Here is a 22,609-nt window from a genome sequence, read left to right on the forward strand (position 1 = left end):
ATGACAATTGATGTTTGACAACTGACATATTGTGCAATATATTTCAAAATATTAAATAAATTCCACAAATGTAGATCATGCTTTACTTCAGAACCATGCAGTGATACAAGAAATCATACATCTTTTATCAATGTAGCTTTTAATATATATCTCACACACAAATATATGCAGACACTTGACAAACTAAAAAGCAAACTTGAATGAGAAGAGAAACATATAATGATGCTTTCATACAGTACAGGTATATCGTGTGCGGTACAACATGCTTTAATATAATATTTTCTTGGTATAATGCTGCACATACATGTGTGTATCATGCATGTGTGTACATGCAACATATATCAGGGAAGGCAGAGCGAGCCCCCTCTGCACTGAAACCACTTATGTTTACTTTTTATTAGTCATCTCATGTGTAACCTTGTAAATCTACTGTATTCAAGTTTTAGAATATTATTAAGAATGTCAATAAACCTCATGAGGTGGTTCAATCCATCAGTTTCTTTGTTTCATTCCCTGTCTAGGAAAATCTGAGTTTGTCTTATAAATTTGTCCATATGACCAACATCATTTGAATATATTTTTATTTTATAGAAGACTCATCTTTGAGCCTTAAATTGTAAACCAAAGGGTTCTATGTCCACTTAACAAATGGATGCTGAGATCTCTTTAAGATAGATTAGTTAAATCCCAAATAAAGCTCAGAATTTGTTTACAATTCTTGTCCTGACCTTTAGTAGCCTATGACTTATTCAAAAACATGATATTACACAACATAACCAACTCATTATGAATCTGGCTAAACAAGCCTGCTTTAGGTGTAGCGACCCTCATAGGAGAAGAAGATAACTGCCAACAACACATCCAATCTGTTCCACATATGTCTGACTTCATATGTAGTTTGACAGACGTCCTGCACCGACATAGAGAATCAAGACCGTTTTCTCTCAGCATGATTCAAGTTGGATCAAAGCAGGAATCAGACTGGACAGACAACACAACACGTGTTGCCAACAGATGGAGAGGTGTGAAGCCAGAGCTTCAGAGGGCATACAACCAACTGAGTTACCGCTGCAGCAACATTTAGACATTCAGAGTCAGAATCCACCTAAAAGAGAGGGAGAGGGAGAGGTGAATACAGATCTCAGTTCAGGGGGGAAATTGCCACCGTCTGAATAAACAAACAAACAATCAGTTTCCTTCCTCCATCTGCAACTTCAAAACTGCCTGATGGAGCGTTAAAGCACAACAAGGCATCTGTGTCTTTACACAACATTTTCACCAAAAAAAGCCTTTAATCATCACTTATTAAAAACAGGATTTCCTCTCTTGCAAATCTCTAAAACCTATCAAAGTTAGAAAACAAAAATGTAATGGCAGTCTTGCTGAACGTTAGACTTCAAGATGTTAAATCATACTGATTTTAACAGTTTCTATTGAAGTGAATAAAAGAAGAGCTTTTATAAATTGGATCAGTATATGACACATTAGATTCAGGACACATTTCAAAGAGACTACAAGTTTAAAAAAGTGCTTTAGATGAGGATGAGGGAAAGAAACACTGGAACCTGGAAATCTTTGAAGAAACAGTGGACACCTTTCTATCAAAGTGCTTCAACCACATAAAGGTGAAACCAAAAAAGCCTTTCCTGTCTTCAACAATGAAGAAATAGAGAATGGCAGCCTAAAGGAAAAGGAGACCTCTGAAGGGAAAGACAACCCTCAGGATTCAGTCTTTCTTGGAGTAAAAGTTGATGAGCTGCTCTGAACCTCGATGGGCTCAAAACATAAAAAACTCGATTCGTTTCTAATCAGCACCTGTGAAATGCATTTGAACGGACTCTTCTCTGTGAGATGAAACACGTGTATCAACCTGATTGTGTTGACTCATGGTGTGACCCTCCGCAGCCTGTCCAACGGGGCTCCTTCACACACCATATTCAATCGAAGACACTTCAAAGGCAGCGCGGTACGATGACATTACATCAAAGAGAGCAGCGAGTGAACCGACTGAGGGGGCGTACCAGGCATACGCACACTCTTGGTGTGAGACCGACGCCCCGCGAGGAGCATCAGCCAACGATAATAACGATTGGCCCGCGGGAGTGAGAAGCACGGGGCAGGGGGAGGGGGACGGTGCAGTTACATAAAATTCCACTTGGTCCACAGCTCATGAGGACCTGGACCAAGACCTGGACCAGGGTCTGGGCTGAACGAGACTGGCTTCAGGGACTTCCACGACGCGCGTAATTACGCTTTAACTCCTCACAATTTTAGGATTTAAGTGATGTGGGGACTGCGTCACATGCATCCGATGTGAATTTTAAACCAGCTCTCCATCTCTCAAGGCACCATGCAAGACCATAACCTGAGTTCCTTCTGCTCACCTTTCATGAGCGATAACTTCCTAAAGGTCTCCGAGCGTTTCCAAAGAACTTTGAACTTTTCAAACGACTCTTAAATATCCTGTGTATTGTTGAAGTTCCTTACACACATTTGAGATACGTTTTCCAGTAGCAATTAGACATGCAGATCCGTGGTGTGCTGAGGAGCTGGGCCGGTCGGTCTGCGGTGCGCTCCTGCTTGCTGCTGCTCTTCATCCACGTGAGCGCACCGGTGGAGGCGAGGAGCCAACACGGCCGTCGGACGCAAAGTCTGCGGGCGCAGCAGCAGCAGCAGCAGCAGCAGCCACTTGCGCACAGGGAGCGGGTGGAAGGAGCAGAGAGCTTTCCCTTAGACTTTACAGCCGTGGAGGGCAACATGGACAACTTTGTGGTACAGATAAAGAACTTGGCGCAGTCGCTGTACCCGTGCTCTGCGCAGAAGCTGGATCAAGACATGAAGTTGCACTTTTTGAAGAATGTAACTGTGACTTGCAATGATGGGTCAGCAGCAGGGTAAGTGAGTCGGATGCGCTGCATCTAGACGTTGTCAATAACTCAGAACATGGCACTTAAAAGACCTGTCATCATACTGGTGTGCAGTGCGTTTTTGGGGGTTAATAAAGCCATGAATACGCAGAGGCTTAGTTCCGATCTGCTTCGTCTAACATCCAGTTTGTTTTACTGTGGTGGTTTAGTTGCCTGCCCTTCAGTCCATTTACACTCCGGATGTGACTAAAATGGATCAAAGGACCAGATCAGAGTGAAGGCAGTGCGCGCTGCCGCTGAGCACTATGGCTAAGCACGACACTATGCATGCGCGCACCCGATAGAGAGGCAAACGCTTCCTACCCTGCAGGGATGATTTGATTTTAGTCTGATGGACTAAAGTTGTTGAGTCAGGTATTTGCATTAAAACCAGACTGATGAAGATCGATTATAATGATAGTTTTCGCTACAGTGGAACAAATACAAGAATCATGGACTTTTATGAATCATAACAACTTGCAAATTAATCTATCAGTTGGACTTGGACAGTCTTGGTTATGGACTAAAACACATCTCACAATCATCTCACTGGACCAACAACGTGTCCAAGTCAGAGTACAGTTTTGATCAGCAGGCTGTCATTCTCAGCAGCTACTGTAAGAGTAAAAAGTATGAGTGAAAATCTTCAGCAGATCAGCGCAAGATCTCATTTTTAGTCAAATTTGCACACACAAAAAAGTGAAGGAATGGATAAAGGGCACCGTGTTCCAGAGGCTGATTAATTCAATGTGCTCTGAAAAGAGGCAGAAATAATACATCTCAGTACTTTTGATGTGATAGACTGAAAGGATCACAAGTCTGTTGGGAATGAATATGACTCCTGTATCATTAACGGGTGAGGCGGTGCAGCCAAATACAACAGACTGTAGCTGTTCACAGAGACGAACATTACATCAGAAACAAATCCTCAGAACCGAATCATTTTTTGGGGTTAGCTTTTAGAAAAGCGAGGTATTATTGTTATGCTTTAATTTGATCAAACAGGATTTAATTACCAGTACATTAAACAGTATTAAGTCACCAAATAAATGAAACGCTGTTGGGTAGATAAGATGCGTTTTTTCTGTTTTTAAATAATCAATTTGAGCTGTTGAAGCCACTAAGCAGACTCCTGCTGTGATGCATTTTTAGCGGTGCGATCAGAGCCAAATACTTCATGTCAGGAGGATCAAAGGAAGCATCCCTACTGTGTAGCTTGTGGTGTGTGTGTGTGTGTGTGTGTGTGTGTGTGTGTATTAATCTGTGTGTGCATGCTTGACACAGGTACTACATCAAGGAGTCCAAAGGCAGCAAGAGGTGGCTGCTGTTCTTACAAGGTGAGGATGAACCGAACACAGATGTAGAGCTCATTACAGGGAAACACAACTCAATGTAACATGTTAACTGTGTGTGTGTGTGTGTGTGTGTGTGTGTGTGTGTGTTGTTCAGGTGGATGGTACTGTTTCAACAGGCAGACCTGTGACAGCAGGTATGAGACAATGAGGAGACTGATGAGCTCCACCACATGGCCGCAAACCAGAACAGGTAACAAGACACGCACGTCCTGCGTTGTGTGCAGCACAATCAAAGCACACATCTTATGCACAAACATGTACACGCATGGCCGAGTTGGTTCCTGCAGCTGTTACAAACTCTCTGTTCAGCCCCTCTGAGATGTTGCTTTCCCCAGTTGAAAAAAAAAAAAAATCCCCTGAATGAAGGAGATTCATAGACATGTTTGTGTTTCCTCTTTAGCTGAGTTTGCATTAATCTTTCAAAGTCAAACTCTCTGGTTTTTCCCCCCTCCGGCCATCAGGGGACTACTTGTTTGTTTATGACTCTCTCTCTCCACCATCTTTACACAGAGCTCCTCAATGCCTGCATGTAAATGCTGACCAAAGCAGGAAAAGTTAATGACTTATTGACCACAGGGAAAACACATACACGGACACACACACACACACACATACACACACACACACACACACACAGACACACACAGATACAGTAAAAAAAACACTTCATACATCAAAATACACTATACATCAAGGTTTGTGACTTTCAACAAGTACCCTATGATTTTAACCTCTTTTACGATGAGGGCATTAAATGTTGGATCTCACCTTCTTTATCTCACAGGAACAGGAATCCTGTCTCCTCAGCCAGAGGAAAACCCTCACTGGTGGAACGCCAACATGGTGTAAGAACTCGTGTCTCTCAAAATATGATTTTAGTTATTAGACATCTTTTTGACATGTGGTGCTTTATAGGACTATTTCCACTGTATGAAGCTATGGTCTTTAGTGCGTTCATGATTGTGTTTACTTTCCACTATACACGCTTCAACATGCAAGTGATAATGTTTATATAATATGATGCTAGGTGACTCATTTAGCACACTGACGGGGACTTTTCTTTATAGAATTGACTTTTCACACTAAGCCTTTACTTCTCTGCATTTATTCAAGTTATTTATGTCAAGACTTTTTCTTTAATTGCTACTTCCAGTTACAATAAGTACATCTAAGACATAACTAGACACTTTTGCTTCCCTTGCCGTTATTGTTTTTGCCATTTATCATCTTTTTATACATAAAAAAAGACCACTAGTGCCCGACAACAGTCAGTCAGATCCTGTTCTGTTCCAGCAGCTACTTGTCATTGTTACATAATACACACCCATCACATCCTACAACAGCTCTCTGTCTTTGAACACACACACACACTTTGTTTGTGTTCAGTCTACCGTCACACAGCCAGGTTGGCTGTTATTTGTACAACTGTTGTATCTGTCAGCTGTCAGTGAACTGGCTCAAATGAAAGAGTTTCTCTCTTTCTATTGTAGCTTCATCCCGTACTGCTCCAGTGATGTGTGGAGCGGAGCCACTCCGAAGACAGATCACAGTAAGACACAATAAATCATCTGTGAGCTTGTAGATCTGCTCTCTAACGGCAGAGCAAACAGACCAGAGTTCAGTTTTCTGTGCCTTTGTTGTGTGGCAGCTTTTAGCTCTCATATCAACTTTACAGTTTTCAACTTCAGATGAATTATTACTTCCAAAATGCCATAGCTACAAACAAAGAACTAGTCGTTAATTGTCAAGTTGAGTATAATTCAATGTAATCGGTCAGGTGCCTTTTGGAGTATGGATAAATGAATGGGCCTTTTGCATTAAACCCTGTAAATTAAGCACATAATAAACCTTATTATCTTGCTCATCATCAGAAACATGTAAACATTCAGGCTCCCTCATGTGGCTAAAAGGTGTCCCGCAGATATAAATGTTAAATTAAAGACTACGTAAGAAATTGTGCTAATGTATTTGCCGACCCGATTCAAATCTCTGGATGACTGCTCTACCTGATGTCTGTTTAAATATACCCTCTACATTATTTTTAAATCTTTAAAGTGTAAGCTATCTTGCACTGTGTACAGCAGCTGTGTAACACAGATGTAGAGTTCATAGTCAGAGCGAGGAGTGTGTCATGTGGCTCTATGTCAATAATGAAAACACATATTTCTTCTCAGGTGATTATGCGTTTATGGGCTCTCTGATCATTAAGGAGGTGGTGAATGAGCTGCTGACAAAAGGTCTGGACAATGCTAAGGTTCTGCTTCTGGCAGGAAGCAGGTCAGTTCAGCACGTAATGTGTGGGTGTGTTGCCGTCTGTATGTGTGTGTGTGTTTCACCAAAGATAGCAGCTCACTTGCACCCTCTGATCTGACTCTTCCCGTCACCAGTGCGGGCGGCACAGGTGTCCTGCTGAACGTGGACCACGTTGCAGAGCAGCTGGAGTCGCAGGGCCAGCGAGGGGTGCGGGTCAGGGGCCTGGCTGACTCCGGATGGTTCCTGGACAACAGACAGTACAAACCCACAGACTGCCTGGACACCATCAGCTGTGCCCCCACTGAGGCCATAAAGAGAGGTATCAGGTAGGACAGGTGGCAGCAGGAAGAGGTGGCTAGATTGATGGAGGTTAAGAAGCTAAGGTTCAGAGGCCGTACAGATTTTGTAAAGCGGTGATACTTTGCAGGTACTGGGGCGGTTTGGTGCCAGAGAGCTGCAGACAGGCTCATGTGGGAGAGGAGTGGAAGTGTTTCTTTGGATATAAAGTCTTCCCCACGCTAAAAAGTGAGTGCTCCTCCACATGGCTGACGCAGATGCTAACGAGACAGGCGGCTGTGTCACTTGAAGTCTGACCTGCAGTGCGTCCTCTCCCCCGTCCAGGCCCGGTGTTCGTGGTGCAGTGGCTGTTTGACGAGGCCCAGCTGACGGTCGACAACATCCACCTGACCGGGCAGCCCGTCAACGAGGGCCAGTGGAGATACATACAGAACCTGGCACAGGAACTGAGGAGCACGCTACGCGACGTACCGTAAGAATGACACACACACACACACACACACACACACACACACACACACAGTAAAGTAACAGAAACCGTTTTGTTGACTGTGTGATTCTGTGTTTTGAATGGCAGGGCGATGTTTTCTCCGGCCTGTCTGTCGCATGTACTCATCACTAGAACGTAAGTAAATAAAACTTTCTAATACATCTTAAAGTTTCTCTCCATTAATAATTGTTTCAAATACTCTGCTTCTAACTAGACATTGTCAAAGAAATGTCTCGCGTTACCTTAGAAACAGTGTCATATTTTGTCCACCAGAGGGCAGAATGTAAAATGTCCCACTGAAAACATACATTGATAACAATTCCTAAAAGCGAATTGAAGGGCTCCATATCAAACTTCTTCATTATGTTTATGTAAACACAGTTAGTCTCAGAAACCATGGTGGGATACATCATCATATCGCACAATCATTGTGTTACATTATACATAATCCGATAATCATTTAAAGCCGTACACAAAGACTGTATGTAAGTATGCAGATTTCACATTGTAATAACATATATGACTCTCTTCACTGTGTCTTCACTGTGCAGCTACTGGATGGACATTCAGGTGAAAGGCACCTCTCTGCCCAGAGCCCTCCACTGCTGGGACCGAAGCCTCCAAGACAACAACCACACCAACGGCAGCAACCGCAACCACGAAAAGCACAAGACGCCACCCGTGAGGGGTTGCCCACTACATCTGATTGACAGCTGCCCGTGGCCTCACTGCAATCCCACCTGCCCGACTATTCGCGACCAGCTGACGGGACAGGAGATGAGCGCCATCCAGTTCCTAAAGCACATGGGCTTCGACGTGCAGAAGATGGCCCAGCAGCACGGGATGGACCCCAAGAAGCTACTGGGCATGCTCAATAACGGGAGCTGAGTTGCTTTTCTTTAAAGCGCAGAAATGTTAGCGTAGCGTCAGTGAGGAGTTGTGCAGAGAAAAGAAGACGCCGAACATAAATGGAAGACATCAGGAGCATGAAAACTTAACTCAAAAGAGAAAACTGGCAATACTTCCAAACGTCATCTTCCAGCAACGACAAACAAGACCCAACTTCTGAAAAACCAAACGACTCGAAAACTCACGAGTGCCTGAAAGGTTGAGTCAGATACAATCAAACCAGAACGGTTAAGCTGTTTAAACACAACATAAGGGATCACTTGTTTTAACACATAGATATAGATATGTTGTGTAGACATGCTAGTATTGCGAGGTGTACACAAACACAATGAAAGGTGGGTACAGTGTGTGTGTGTGTGTGTGTGTGTGTGTGTATACAGAGCATACCGTACTATATGCGAGTGCAGTTGAGACTGTCATGATGGAAGTCTCAAATAGTTTTGATGGGAAAGAACAAGATTGAAAACACCTCCCGGTTTGTTTTGTGGTGATCTGGTGCGGTCGACTCTCCACATTCACAGATCCATCGACGCTGCTGCTGTTTCTACCCTCATCCAAATATGCTGCTTTTTCTAATTTTTGGAAAAATAATAATTGAATGGGTAATATTTACTAATAAAACGGTACAAATATTAAGGTTATTACTTTGTTCTTCAGGGTACTTAAAAGTGAGAAAACTATTTTTCTACTGAGAATATCTAGTATGTTGTATCTTATAGTCAAATACAGTTAGCTGCTGTAACAGTGTCTCCATACCTTTTACTTTTGTATTTGCATGTTTACTTGATATATTATAACCATAAGTACTATTAATGCCAATAGTACAAACTGTATCCATATTATTTTCAGACTGTTGAAAAACGATTGTTGTTGTTGTTGTGCTGTAGTCGTGCCCACACTTTATACAAGGAGAACAAGTACGTGCTGATATGATAAAACATAATTTAATCACTATAGTATGACAATACAGTGGCAGCTGTCACCCTAAAGGAGAAACTCAGAAAACCGGGAAAATAAAATGGAAAAACAAGATTTCATTTTCAGTATTATCATACTCACATCCACAACATCCCAACGTTACCGAATGTACAACATGCATACCAATAAAATGATTTAAAACAAATTCAAAGCATTAAAAAAAACATTGTAGCATACATACAGTGTTTTGCACAAGAAATATTAAAAACTATTTGTTCACAGTTGATATGAAAGTGCTTTTTACGAGAGATGACTGAAATCCACGTGAACTGATTAACATCACTTTTTCTGTCCGTCTGTAACATTTGACTTCCTAAAGTTTGAGTTCCGGCCTTTCATCTATAAACAGGACTGTATAAAGCAGACAGCTTTGTGTCACCCGATGTCTTCACTTGGTTTGTTTTGCCAGTAAATTCGTAGCCAAATTTAAAATGAATAATACATTTGGATTTGGTGATATATAGTGTTGTCGTTCCTTTTTATTATTCCAGTTATAGCCAAGCTGGTTTGAGGTTTCTCCAGACATCAGTGCTCATAGAATTGAGCATCTTTATCAACTGGAGGATCTCAACATCGGGAGTCCTGAAGGAAAATTTAAAAAACAAAACGCCGGAGGTGAGAGGAGGCCAGGGTGTGAAGATTGTTTTAGTGAAGCACCAGAGCAGCAGAGACTGACCTGACTGGCGAGTCTTCGAGCAGGGGTTCGTTTCTGTTCGTGGATCGACTGGAGGCGAGTGATCAGAAACTTCTTATCCTCTCCCTCCTGCGCAGAGAGGTGACGAAGCAGACGTCAACCAGATTGATCAGTATATTGACAGATAGCGACACAGAGCTGTTTATATGTCGGTGATGTCTTACATTTTCTATCTGCTCCTGTAGTAATCCGATGATCTTTCTTTGCCCGTCCACCACCTGACTGTGGAAGTAGATGACAATCCTGACGGGAGGAAACGACAGAGTGCATCAGATCAATACAACCAGCACCGACTAGTTCAGCACTCATAATACTCAATAATAAAGCAGAATGATGGTGTACTGCTGCTTGCTTTATGACAGCTTGCTGTATCTACGTGTGTGTGTGTGTGTGTGTGTGTGTGTGTGTGTGTGTGTACTCACAGGAAGATGCCTGCTGCCACAAACAGAAAGAGAGGGTTTTCCACCAGGTAGGAGTGAGCCGTGGCCAGCCAGGACAGGTTGGGGTTATCTTTTTCCAGCGCTTGCACCCATCGCTTCCCCGCCTGGAACATCGTTTTGAGCTCACGGAACGGACCGCACGATGAGGAGGGAGTGAGGCTGAGGACAGATATTAAGACTGCCTGTGTCACACACGACTCTTCATTTATTTGATCTTTTTTTTTTTTACTCTGGCCATGGTTGACAAGTGTCCAATATATCACCACCACTCAGACAAAGACTAACGGCCGCGCTCCAAACAACCACGTCCTGAACCGGCTCTGCACTAATGTTCTGAATAGAATTAAAAGCATGCGTGTTTTAATTTCACCATGCACTCTAAATAAAAAGGCACATATATTGTGTGTAGAGTGGTGCCTCTTGTGGATGAAATGAGTATTACAACAACAAACAAAAATCCTTTTTATACCCGACTACACCTTTTTTCGGCTGTTCTTAAGTCGTAAACACAGAGGAGAAAACTATTTTGATCAGACTTTGATCATCACAAGAATGTTTTTCTCACTTATCTCGCTATCTAGACATCCGTAGACAGCAGTGTGTGTGCATACAGTGTGTGTTTATTAGTATTAAAGAAGGTGTCATGTAAGGTCATTTGTTTTCCAAACCCTAATAAGAAAATGATTATTTTTGGTTGGGATGGGTTAGCAGCACAAAATTGTGTGTGTGTACCTCCACATGGTGTACGTGACACACACAGAGGCACCGAGGAAGGAGGGGAAGCAGAGGAGAGTGATGAAGACGGTGGTCATCTGGCTGACTCTGTATGGCTTCCTGGGGGCCTGACAGTTCATCATCACACTGCTCTGTGGGGAGAGAAAAGAGAGACCAGAGTCCAGGGTCACCGCCTCCATCATCACAAATCTGACAAAGCTAGGGCTCCACGAAGAGATAAGGTTTCGATGTCAAACTACTGTGATCACAGACGAACGTTCATGGTCCAGACAAGAAGTCAAATGGCAAAATAAGATAGCATTTAGCAGACATCTGAAGCTGTCTAACAGGCAGGAAGTCTCTGGAGGCACACGGCCACAGATGATAATTTCAAGTATAACACTAAGAAATAACTGGGGAAATTAAAGGATTTATTGTTATTTTATTTTGAGTATTTCCTTTTAAGTACCTTTTTAATGTAGAACAGCAGCAGGAGTTTGAAAATCTGCACCGCGGGCAGGAGAGGAGTGAAGAGAACACCCAACCTGAAAAACACAAAGTTCATTGTCATTACACACAAACTACTTAACTTTACTGAACAAGACTGTGTGTGCGTCTCAACAGTGAGTTTGGTACCAGGCCAACGTCTGTCCGTAGATGAGCTCAAGGACGTTCCTGGCGATATCAAACACTGGCTTCCTCCTCCTCTTCAGCACCTTCTCAGAAAACAACCTGCAGACAACAGGAGGAAGTGAGTTTAGAGGCGCTCGTGTTTTAAGCGAGAATACATTTTAAAACTTAATGCAAAAAAGCAAATATAACCTCCAAAGAAACTCTCCAAACAAGGTGTCCAGTAGAGTGAAGATGAATTCCATGAGTAGGAAACGATAAAGCTCCTGGCCAACAAAACTCTCCCAGCACTGGAGACAATATTATCAAAACAGAGCACAGAGTCATCGATTAGAGAAATACCACACTGAGCAACTCAAATGATCAAGATAATCAATATTCCTGGACAAAATGATGTCCCATCTTTTGTTACCTTCAGTCCAATGCTTTTAGGATCAGTAGCCACCCGACCCAGCCAGTGGTAGCACAGGACTCCAAGCACGCTGACTTTCAACATCAAGTTTCTAGAGACGCAGACAAGCCCACGACATGTTACCATCGGCACGGCGCTTTCTTAAACTCGGACATCTGTGAACGCTCAAAATGCAGTTCCTCTGCTCTTACCTGCCGATGGCGACGTATGTGCGCACTGAAGGCGAGTCGTAGTCCTCCATCCAGGCTGCGAGGTTGAACAGGCCGGGCAGCAGCAGGTTGATGAGGGAGACCACCGCGGGGAGAGCCAGCAGGCTCAAGGGGTTCTGGGGGACACTACGTGAACTTTGCTGGAGGTTCTGTTGGGGAGAGAGAACGACCATGTGCTCTTTAATGTTACTGATGGCTTTTGATTGGATGACAGTCTGACAGAAACTAAGTACGGTCGCTAGGAAGGGACGTCCTGTATAATGGCTGCTTTAAGAAACATAAAGACCAAAGACTGCGTAATAAAGGACAACAAACAGCCTGAAGTCTGAGTATTCACCAATAAAAATGTTGACTTTGGACCCTGAAACCACCCCGCCTCACCTGATGCATGTGACCAGAGAAGTAGTAAACAGCGAGCACACAGGCAGTGGTGCTTGCTATACAGATGGCCCACGCCAGGCCATGAACCATCGCTCTCCACAGATTCTGGCCCACAGTTTTCTTGACGTCCTTATGATTCACCTCCGCTAGCAGCTCCTGGAGAGGAGGACACGGGGAGAGGGACAGGGCAGGGATTATGGGATGGAACCAGAATCATCGCATTCCTACCGGCCAATTATGTGACAAAGAAAGAGACAAAGAGAGGGATGATGTGTTTTTGTGCGTGTGTGCTGTCATGCACCTTGAGCTGGGTGCAGATGTTCTCAGACATGAGTTTGACAGATGTTTTCTTAATGACCTTGAAGTCCCAGGAGCAGAGGACCTTCATGGCCAAAATGCTGTGAGAGGTGTCGATTCGGAAGCTCTGACCGAACGACTTCGACATGCTGTTGGGAAATTGCACAACAGCATGCTTCCTGAGATATGATTATTACATTTAATGTTAGTACAGTTTGTGTTAAAACGTACAACAACCCTGTACCTGTACACAAGAATGATACACGTGATGAAGGAAGACACTCCTATGGTGAAAAAGTATGCCAGCGGCATGTTGTAAGAGAGTCCACAGTCCACCCTGGTTCCATTGGACGAAGAGACGTTGTGCCCTCCATCATCATCCTTGCAGCTCCTACTCAGTGTGTAGTTACAGTAGTACCCATAGTACATCACTGTGTCGGAGAAGTAGCCCTGAGACAAAAGGAGAATATGAATATTGACCTTATTAGTATAGTTTCAGACTTAAAAGATCCCCTACAGACACGTTTAAAGACCTAAACAATACTATTTAAATGTATGAATAAGCACATGTTTTTTGTTGGACTCGAGATGTCTCCTACTTTTTCCTCTTCACTCTCGTGTGAGTTGCATATTGAATCATAATTGTTATTCTAACTTGTGATGTTACAAAATGACTCGTCTTAAACTGAGGTGTAAGGGGAGCACAGAGGAACTCCCCCCCTCAGCAGATACATGCGGAAACATTCTTCTGGTGTTACATTCAGTACTGTGAGGCTCAAACATATGCAAGTGAGGTAACCTTTTCAGTGGATGGGGACTTTGATTCCATCTTTTTAAAGGCGGCTTTGTTGTTGTAAACTCATCATACAGGCCTAAAGCATCAGGACACATCAAGGATGTGGTCGGTGTTTCTTTCGAAAACTGAGGCCTCGCAGCGTGCGAGTGTTACAGGTGTTGCAATAACATGTCGCAACAGCACACGGCTCACCGCTCCGGTGAGGAGCTCCAGTCCAGAGAAGGAGCGTCTCCACGCCTCGGGCAGCACCGGAGGGTGCACCGCCTGAGGCAGCACCATGAAGGCACCCGTCACCAGGAACAAGAAGAAGTTGAAGAAGAGTAGGGTCTTAAGGAACAGGAAGTACGAGAGGACGCCAGTGCCGAAGCGCCCGCTCACTCTCTTCAGCGCCACTTGCCACAGCTGCAGGGAGTGCAGGAAGGACAGCCAGCTGTACCAACTCTGTCTGGCACCCTGGGAGCAGAAAGTGTGGGAGAAATCACTGTAATCTCGAAAACAACAACCACTTATTCTCTACAGGACAGTATGCATTATTATTTTAGACAGAAACTTATCCATGTTCTACAAAAAGTGACTCACAATGCAGCAGTACAATCCGGGCAAAATGCACACACACGTTTGTGGTTTAGAGTCTGAAATCTGACTCACATCCTCAGAGCCATACATGCTTGAGCAACAGAGCGATTACACCGCCTAGATAACAACACCTGCAGGAAATACTGACACCCAAACACAAGCAAAGAGAAAGAGAAATGTCTTGCGCTGTCCTACGTCTTATTATTCTGTGTGCCACTTATCATTTGAGAGAATTGATATTAGTTTACACGTCTTTAAGAACTCAAAGTGTGCATAAACGGGCTGTAACTCAAGGAAGAGTTGCGTAATATTTAGTAGTGTACTTTCCACCTTGAAACATGAAAACATGAACGTCTACAAACTTCATCTGCCGATGAAGATCGTACAATCAGATCCAAAACTATAGCTAAATGGACGTTGATTCACAAAGGGCTCATTAGAAACATAAACTGGTAGAGTATCTAGAAACCCTGTGAGAGGTAGAAGGACTCGGTGTCCACGTATGAGAAAATAAAAAGGCAGTCGAGCATGGAGAGGTGTTTCTGGTGGTGTGAGTGACTTACAATGATTATGTAATATTTGAGTTGACTGCAACAGGGGATTTGACTGCCAGTAATTGTCCTTTTCTCCTTTTGTAAAGCTAACCTCCTGAAGACAGAGAGACAGAGACAGAGAGACAGAGAGACAGAGAGTCAGACTGAGACATGAAAAACACAGTGAAACAAACAGGACTAATGAGAACAAGGACCACATCTACCTGAGTTCACTCTTCTCAGCCACACTGAGAGGCATCGCTCTGAGCATCCCGACTCTGTCGCTCACCGACAGGTTCTGCAGGTTGTTCACCAAACGTTCCTTCTTACTCGCTGTAACACACACACACACACACACAGGGGCAGCGTTGATTACATTATAAACTCATCAAACACGGATGAGTTCTTGTTTGAAGTGTCTCATCACGTCGTTCTCCTCACCCTCGGCGCCCTCTGCGTCCGTGCTGTCCGCCTCCATGCCGTAGCCTCGTATGCTCGGCCTGGCAGAGCGAGAGAAGTCCCGGATGGCGGGTCTGCTCTGCCTGCGTCTCCGGAGCTGCATGGTCCTGTTGTAGTACTGAGAGATGATGGCTCCCCGGCTGCGACCTGACAAGAGGAGGAGGACCGGACTGTTCAGAGATGGGATCAACAATGAATTCTACAACTTCTTGATGTTTCAATAACAACAAACTCAAGATGTGTCGTCTTTATCTCTAGTTTTGAATTAAATAACTCGTGACAAAAAAAAAGCAACATGGTTTGGATTCAAACCATGACAAGTTTAAATGAAAAGCGTCTTAACCCCTAAGCAACAGGGGCGCCCCGGGTCTAATTAACTGTTCTGTGGCACTTGCCAGTCAAACTTTAGGTAAATAAATGTTTGAAATACACATTAAAAACAAGAAAACCACAGCGGTATCGTAATCTACAGTCAATATGAAAGAATCAATGAAACATGCACAACAAACTGATTTTACAAGAGTATAAAATGTTGATTTAAAAGACTTCATGTTTGCAGTTTGACGGTTAAACCAACAAAAAGATGATGTGGCCCAGCTGAAGAAATCAGATAACCATTGAGTCATCTCCAACAACAAGCTGAGGCACCTGACCTGCCAGACGCTGACAGGAAGACGACAGACAAACAGCTTCCCCACGAAACTCTGCTCAACTGAAACAGTCTGTTTGTATTATTCACACTGGAGCTCAACACGGGCAGCATCCACAGGCTCCACTGGACTAACCCACGCTAACACACTACCTTACCTCTGTGGGTTACATATAGTAGTAGACGAACATTCAACAGGAGCGTCTGTCAATGTGCGTACAGTGTTTCCTGTGAGGTGAAACTTTTTCAGGAACTATAATAAACAGTCTTGTTCTCAGCGGTGGTGGAAGATTGCTCCACCTTAAGACATATATGGTATTAAATATTACAATAACAAACACTGCTGCAGTCTATACCATTAGGCTGTGTCACTGCTGTGTTTCTGTAAAAACTACATCATTTATCAAATTATTTTGTTTCTCTGGCCTTCTGAAGGACTCACCGATTGTGCGACTGGGCATGGAGGACAGGATCCTCATGGTGTCTGAGGACCAACGTTCACCCAGGAGGGGGTCTCCCTGTCTTTCCTCATCCTCCAGGTAGGCTACATTGTCTGTGGAATTAGAAGAGAAAGAAAAACAACACATTGCTACAGCTGGGAATGACAGAGAAAGTTTTTAACCTTAATATCTATAATGTGAGGATGTGGTGGACACAAGATGTTTTGATGTCGTACGGTCTAAATGTAATTTTTCTCCTTTAGCCTCAGGTACACTGGACCATTGTTTATGACAGGAAAAGAAGACACTTCCAACAATTCCTGGTGGCAGCAACATTTAACGCGACGTACCCTTCGGCCAACAATAACAATCTGTTTAATTGTGCATTGTGGATGAATTTAAACATTTTTCCGAGAAGGTGCGATTCTATTTTGGACTTACTCGAATGGTACAGCATCAAGTTTGTCGCTGTACTCTTTTTCAATGTGTTAAATAAAGTTACTCAAATACAAAAACATCTGTCAGTGCCGAGTGTAAGTGCACTCTGATTCTCTGAGCACCACGGTTGTCTTTTCTTAAGACTTGTGAATTCTCCTTCATTTCTTGCCTTGACCTCGTGACGTTTTCCCACTGAGGTCGAGGAGAAGTGGTTAGGAAAGGACACAGGGCGTACCTCGATCCTCCTCGTCCAGTCGCCTCTGCAGCTGCTGCAGCTCGAAGGCGTCAGACGGTCCTTCGTTCTGACTCTGCTCTTCGATCAGCTGGCTGAACGAGTCGTGAACGCCTTCCTCGTCTACTGGGCTCCTGACAGAGGACGACACGGGCTCAGACATACAGGTTCGGTTCAAAGAGCCTGTGCTTTGAGGACTGTTGGTCACTTAGTACACCACAGATAAAACACGGTGACCTTGTGACTCAGTCACCGGTCGTCTCATGGGGGGGGGATCTACAACCAAACAGCCCAGAAAGACTCTCTGAAGTCATTTTCATTCATTTGTGGGCAGCAAAGCACAGATTGCGTTCTGTGTGACCCTCTTCCTGCGCTATCTAGATGTCCTGTCAAAGCAAACTGGACTGACTGTTTTTGTCTTAAAGCAAGAGGGAAAAAACCCACAAGAAAATACAGCAAGTCCAGTTTTCTGTTGACTTAGTGCTTTTACACAGATAGCACAAGAAGCCTGTATGCCTGGACTGTTTTCAAATGGAAGCGCTCGCTCTCGCAGAGATAAGCAAACACAGCACATTCAAACAAGGTTCAACCAAACAAACAGGAGTGATTTTATGAAGACGATGAAGTGGAGGTTTGTAGTTGGTCACATGGTTTAAGATGAAAGCCCTGAGACCAGGCGCGTCGTCATCCGCCTTCCCGTTTAGTGTCTAACAAGACATCAGAGAGCACAGCTAATCCCGTCGTCTCGGTTCATTTTCCTCACAGCCTTCAATTTAAATAGCGGCAGATTGAAACAGCAAAGCAAACACCGACAAAGAGAAAGACAACGGGAGGAACGCAAAGAGATAAGAGGACTGCTTGAACACTTACTCCAGTCCAGCTTCCATGAGCGGGTGGTTCAGGTCAAAGTTAACATTTTGAGCCATTTCTTCTTCTCCTCTTAAAGTCTTGATCTGCGTGCGGCTGTCGGCCTCCTCGTCGACCAATGGCAGAGGGATCACACCCTCTCCTGTTCAGACCCGCGCTCCACTCCCACCATGGTGTTTATTCGGCTACCTGAGAGAGAAGAGGAGCGGGGTGGGGGAGGCGGGGCGATGGGAAGCGAGTGAATTACAGGTGAGGGGGAAATGCCAACAGACCTTGGAATTTGAATGCTCTCGTCATGTCACTGCTTGTCTTGCGCACATTTGTAACTGTGTAGTGAGGAAACAAGACGTGAGTGTATGACCACGAACTATACGCCTAAAGGTGTCGTTTACACTTTTCATTAATATCTGATCTGTATCTGGATGAGGATTAAAGTATAAATGGGGTCTCACGGACTACAATTACCTGAGGCCACATGAACAAGAACAACTTGTTAAAATCTCATGCATCCATGTTTGCACGCTTTCAGCGTGAGGTGACAGTGACTCATGGAGTTGAGAGATTAGGTCGTGAGAGCTCCATTGTGGTTTATGATGAGGAATGTGGGCCGAGTCAGACAGCACCGTGTCACCAGCGAGACAGAATGATGCATTGTGTGCGAGTGTCATATGAGAGGTTTGAAGGAAGCACGCTGGTTCCTCTGTCTTTGTGCAGATTTAAAAAGGCCCCCACTTCCCCCCATCCAAAATCTGTTCTCAGTTACGCGCAACAATCTCATCAACATTGGTCAAAGACCCAGAGAGGACACGTCCTGTTGTTTTACAACATGATCACAGAAGATATTATACACATGGGATTTAAAGAAGTTGGATCCAGATATGCATTGTAGACTCTTCAAACCTTTTCTGACAGATTTACTTTCCAAGCCTGCCTTTGATAAAGCAAAGCAAACGCAATCAAAACCTCTAAATTCTTCTTAGCGATGGCTTTAAAAAAACCTGCTCTGATAATATACCCACATACCTCACAGTTAAGAGGAAGTTGATGGACTATACCTGGAGAGACAAACTTCCTGCCCGTCAGAGACTTGTGGCGGTTCACTCTTTGATATCTTTGGATTCATGAGGTCATTGTGACGCAAATCAATGAATATGTCCTTTTACGGAAATAATGGAATTTTGCATTAATATGCCAACATAGATTGATTATTTTCAGGTATTTAAGTCACAGCCATTCATCCTTAATTATTGTATCCATATTCAATTCATCAATTGATTTTAAAGAAAATAAAACTACGTGAGTCACTGTCGTTTCCTACTTAGCTTGTAACAAACCATTTACCACTTCATCGGTTTGGAATTGATTTACGATAACTAATTATTCGGAGAGACAATAAAAGACGATATTTAGTTATGACCGAGCAGCCCTGTGTGAAAGAATAGCCTTGACGTACATCTGGATGTCTATGGGAACGGGTCGCAGCTTTGTTTCCAAAGATGACTATCTGGGCCAACTATAAAATTCAGTTCAAAGTTCACTGACAATAAGCACTCGAAGTTGCATTAACGGCAGATCGACTTCCTGTTTACATGCACCCACAGCACAAAAAGAAGTTCATAGTGAGGTGCTATTTTCCTGTGAAAGGATCTCAGGGTTGAGTCTTTGCTCTGCGGTACAACATTGTATCACAGAGTTGGTACTTGCTTCCACAGACATCCAGTAATTAAGATAAACTAGGCGAAGCTGGCCATTCAACAAACCTCCAAACTGCACACAGACATGGGAAACATCAAAGAGTTTGTCTCATTCTGGGAAAGTCACAACAGCAAAGCTCACTATTGCTTAACCGTTAGAGAGCTTGGAGGTTGAGTTCCCAGTAAGCTGCTCCGACATCGACTCACACTCACTGCAAAGACTTAGAGATTCAAACCTCCACCACAGCACAAGCAGTTGGTTGTGTTTGTTCGATGTGTAATAATGTGTAATGGCTGATAACAACACAGGGTGTGTGAATATCTCAATCATGATGAGACCCGGACTTTTGCTCCGGGGTGGAGGTCTTTCTGGTTCTGGTCTGGAGTGAATATGATATCAGCTGCAGCTCTGAATACGTGACCGAACGCCTGAAAAATGTCCCTCTACCACCGGCAACGGTAATCCTGCTTTTGTGCCCGTTCTATTCAGGCAACCTACTGATCTACTGCACACATCTGCTGGTTTTGTTTTGCTTCTCTCTCACACATACGTTTTTCATTACCTGATGTTTCCAGGATCATGTTACACTTTTCTTAACAGTCCATTTTCTATTCCATATATTTGTTGTAGGCCCTTACACACCACTGTGTTGCTGGGGTGTCATCCTCTAGCACTGTCAAGACTGGCTGTGACTCTTTGTGACTTAAATGTCTGTATGTGTGAATATTGGTATTGAAGAAGTGCTCTGAGACTGTAGAGCCAGGACAGGATATATTAAGAGGGTGGGACAAACACTCAACCCGCCCTGACAGGGGGGGTCAGAGCTGAGCTGCACCATTGCCAAATAAAATAAGACGGGAAAAGTATGGGGAATAACAGAACACAGATGGGTGATTCAATGTGAGTTTAAGTTGGGTTACAAGTCAATTAGAGAACATTGTTCCATTAAAAAATAAGGAAATAAGTAGTGTGAAACGCACATAAGTGCACTCGAGAGCAGTATAATCTGGACACAAGGAAGGCATCGCATACATTTATAGACCAGTGCAGAAAACAGAGGAGGTATGAGCTGATGCGAGGGTGAGGCAGAGAGTGAAGGGAGGGGTAAGAAGGAATCTGTCCACTCTGACAGCTTTCAACAACTGCATGGAAATCAGTTCCCAGAGTGCTGTGGGGGGGGGGGGGGGGCAATAGAGGAAGCACAAAGCTCCAGCAAACATTGCAGTAGATATACTTGTATTTCAACAGTTATCTGTTAGTTATCACGGTTTGCCTCAAGAACAAGGGGGTTACATTGAATAAGCAGAGCTGCAATTCGGTGTTTTAGTACAAATCAATACTCACTTGTGTTTATGGGGGAATGCGGATTTAAAAAGGGAAAAACACAAGAAGAGCAAAGGAGGCAGAGAATAGTAACAGCGGAGATTAGGGCAGACAAAAGAAAAAATGTGCATGCAATTAAGTCAGGCATGCATGTACATACACAATTACACTGTTATTGCGCTGTGAGGCCGTAGCGCTGCACGTCTCTCTGCCTTCATTCAGAATAAGGACAGTGATCGGTTCAATGTCGGCTACAGGACAGAGACGGTAAACCCCGGTGGATAAACACACAGATGTGGCAATCAATGTTCATATTCCCAAAGTTTATGACATGAATAAAGTCCAAGAGATCTTCCACAACAAAGCACCCTGCCGTTGCACAACAGACGACAATTCATTCACCCGAGATTGTGAATAATTAATTAGTTCTGCAGACAAACTCACGAGTAGCTCGTTCCTTTAAAAACACGGACTTCTCTTGTGCTGCTGTCTGTTGTCATTTAATGTTAGTTTAGATGTTAACGGCAGGCTGCGAGCTATACTCAACACGTCAATGAGTTTCATTAGGTGGACAAATGTTTTACCTTCGAGGAGACAACGAGGCTGTGGTTTTAGGAATCCAGAGGTAGCGACATGAAGCGACCAGCTTATAAAACTTGCACAAAGACTCGTTCACAGAGTTGTTCACTCACCCGTTCAGTAACTTGACAAACCAGTTGAGTGTGTGTGTGTGTGTGTGTGGGTGTGCGTGTGTGTGTGCTCGCCAGTATGTCAGTCAAAATGCGCTCGGCCGGACAGCGCGGGAGAAACCATTTTCTCCGAGGGGTGTTGGGTTTCTACTTCTTCAAACGAAACCATACAAAGTGAGAGCTGAACCTTCAGTCACCTATACACATTCACAATACCAACTTACACGTGTTCTCCAAAACACCAATGATCTGAACTGATTCACCAGCTTCTGATAAAGAAGTGAGGTAACTTTGACCCCCCCCCCAGGGTTGACACTCTTGGTTCAGTCCTATTCAGGCTTGAAATCATGCCCCTACCGGTGTTTGACTACTCAAACAGAACACAAAGAGAGTCTAACTCATCGAGACAGTTAGTGTTAAATACATTTAACATATCAGTAGTTACATGACCTACAAATAGTGAGTCTACGCTGAAACTTAATAAAAACTTAACTGGAAGTAAAGTCGTTACATAACACACCTGATTAAGATAGATTCAATTCAAGTTATTTTGTATAGCCCAAAATTAAAAATCACAAATTTGCCTCAGAGGCCTTTACAATCTGTGCACATCCTCAGTCCCGGGACCCTCACATGGGAACAAAAACAACAACATTGAGTAGCCTGTGTGAGGTCGAATGTGTGACCTGCCACATCTCACAAATACATTTTACTTCCCGTTCAATAAAAGGCCACAAATGAACTGCTCCATCATCTCATACATTAAATCCAAACGTCGGTTTCCAGATGATGAAACGCTGTCCAGTGTGGTTCGTGTCAACTCTTTATCGTCAAGCACACGAGAGGGATTCAGTGAAAAAGGCAGATGATTAATCACCTGATTCTTTGACTTAGTTGGTTTTACACACCTGATGACCACCTAATGACGGCAAATAACATTCAATACT

General features: G+C 43.7%; 2 protein-coding genes across 3 annotated transcripts; one reads left to right on the plus strand and one right to left on the minus strand.

Moving 5' to 3' along the window:
- Positions 1 to 857: 857 nt before the first annotated feature.
- tmc6b (transmembrane channel-like 6b) lies at positions 858 to 21,732 on the minus strand. 2 transcript variants are annotated; one of them, XM_031864484.1, is made up of 21 exons: positions 21,666 to 21,732; positions 17,959 to 18,144; positions 17,092 to 17,222; positions 16,421 to 16,531; positions 15,312 to 15,476; positions 15,095 to 15,203; positions 14,901 to 14,985; positions 13,954 to 14,214; positions 13,210 to 13,415; positions 12,970 to 13,114; positions 12,669 to 12,824; positions 12,270 to 12,436; positions 12,079 to 12,169; positions 11,859 to 11,956; positions 11,673 to 11,768; positions 11,506 to 11,581; positions 11,055 to 11,188; positions 10,305 to 10,481; positions 10,047 to 10,125; positions 9,865 to 9,951; positions 858 to 1,105 (listed from the first exon to the last, which is right to left on the minus strand). In XM_031864484.1, exons 2-21 carry the CDS (start codon positions 18,012 to 18,014, stop codon positions 977 to 979), a joined length of 2,559 nt encoding a protein of 852 aa, XP_031720344.1. In that variant the 5' UTR covers positions 18,015 to 18,144; positions 21,666 to 21,732; the 3' UTR covers positions 858 to 976. The 2 variants fall into 2 exon arrangements, with proteins under 2 accessions (XP_031720344.1, XP_031720345.1); XM_031864485.1 differs by lacking the exon at positions 858 to 1,105 and adding an exon at positions 9,139 to 9,770.
- Positions 2,232 to 9,556, plus strand: notum1b (notum, palmitoleoyl-protein carboxylesterase b). Its single transcript, XM_031864487.1, has 11 exons — positions 2,232 to 2,894; positions 4,191 to 4,243; positions 4,356 to 4,451; positions 5,046 to 5,106; positions 5,752 to 5,810; positions 6,436 to 6,538; positions 6,649 to 6,840; positions 6,942 to 7,039; positions 7,136 to 7,283; positions 7,389 to 7,436; positions 7,853 to 9,556. The coding sequence occupies exons 1-11, from the start codon at positions 2,524 to 2,526 to the stop codon at positions 8,187 to 8,189; spliced, it is 1,566 nt and encodes a 521-aa protein (XP_031720347.1). The 5' UTR covers positions 2,232 to 2,523; the 3' UTR covers positions 8,190 to 9,556.
- Positions 21,733 to 22,609: the final 877 nt, after the last annotated feature.

This window comes from Anarrhichthys ocellatus, unplaced genomic scaffold (assembly GCF_004355925.1).
Source record: "Anarrhichthys ocellatus isolate YVR2014 unplaced genomic scaffold, GSC_Weel_1.0 scaffold31, whole genome shotgun sequence".
Lineage (NCBI taxonomy): Eukaryota > Metazoa > Chordata > Actinopteri > Perciformes > Anarhichadidae > Anarrhichthys > Anarrhichthys ocellatus.

Bases quoted from the DNA above. Each gene is read 5' to 3' on its own strand.
- notum1b (XM_031864487.1), top strand. From the start codon at position 2,524: ATGCAGATCCGTGGTGTGCTGAGGAGCTGGGCCGGTCGGTCTGCGGTG. The intron at 4,244-4,355 runs GTGAGGATGAAC...TGTGTTGTTCAG, and splicing joins GTGGCTGCTGTTCTTACAAG to GTGGATGGTACTGTTTCAAC. The intron at 6,841-6,941 runs GTAGGACAGGTG...GATACTTTGCAG, and splicing joins GCCATAAAGAGAGGTATCAG to GTACTGGGGCGGTTTGGTGC.
- tmc6b (XM_031864484.1), bottom strand. From the start codon at position 18,014: ATGGCTCAAAATGTTAACTTTGACCTGAACCACCCGCTCATGGAAGCT. The intron at 13,115-13,209 runs GTACAGGGTTGT...ATTTCCCAACAG, and splicing joins TGTATCATTCTTGTGTACAG to CATGTCGAAGTCGTTCGGTC. The intron at 11,957-12,078 runs GTAACAAAAGAT...TATTGTCTCCAG, and splicing joins CTAAAAGCATTGGACTGAAG to TGCTGGGAGAGTTTTGTTGG.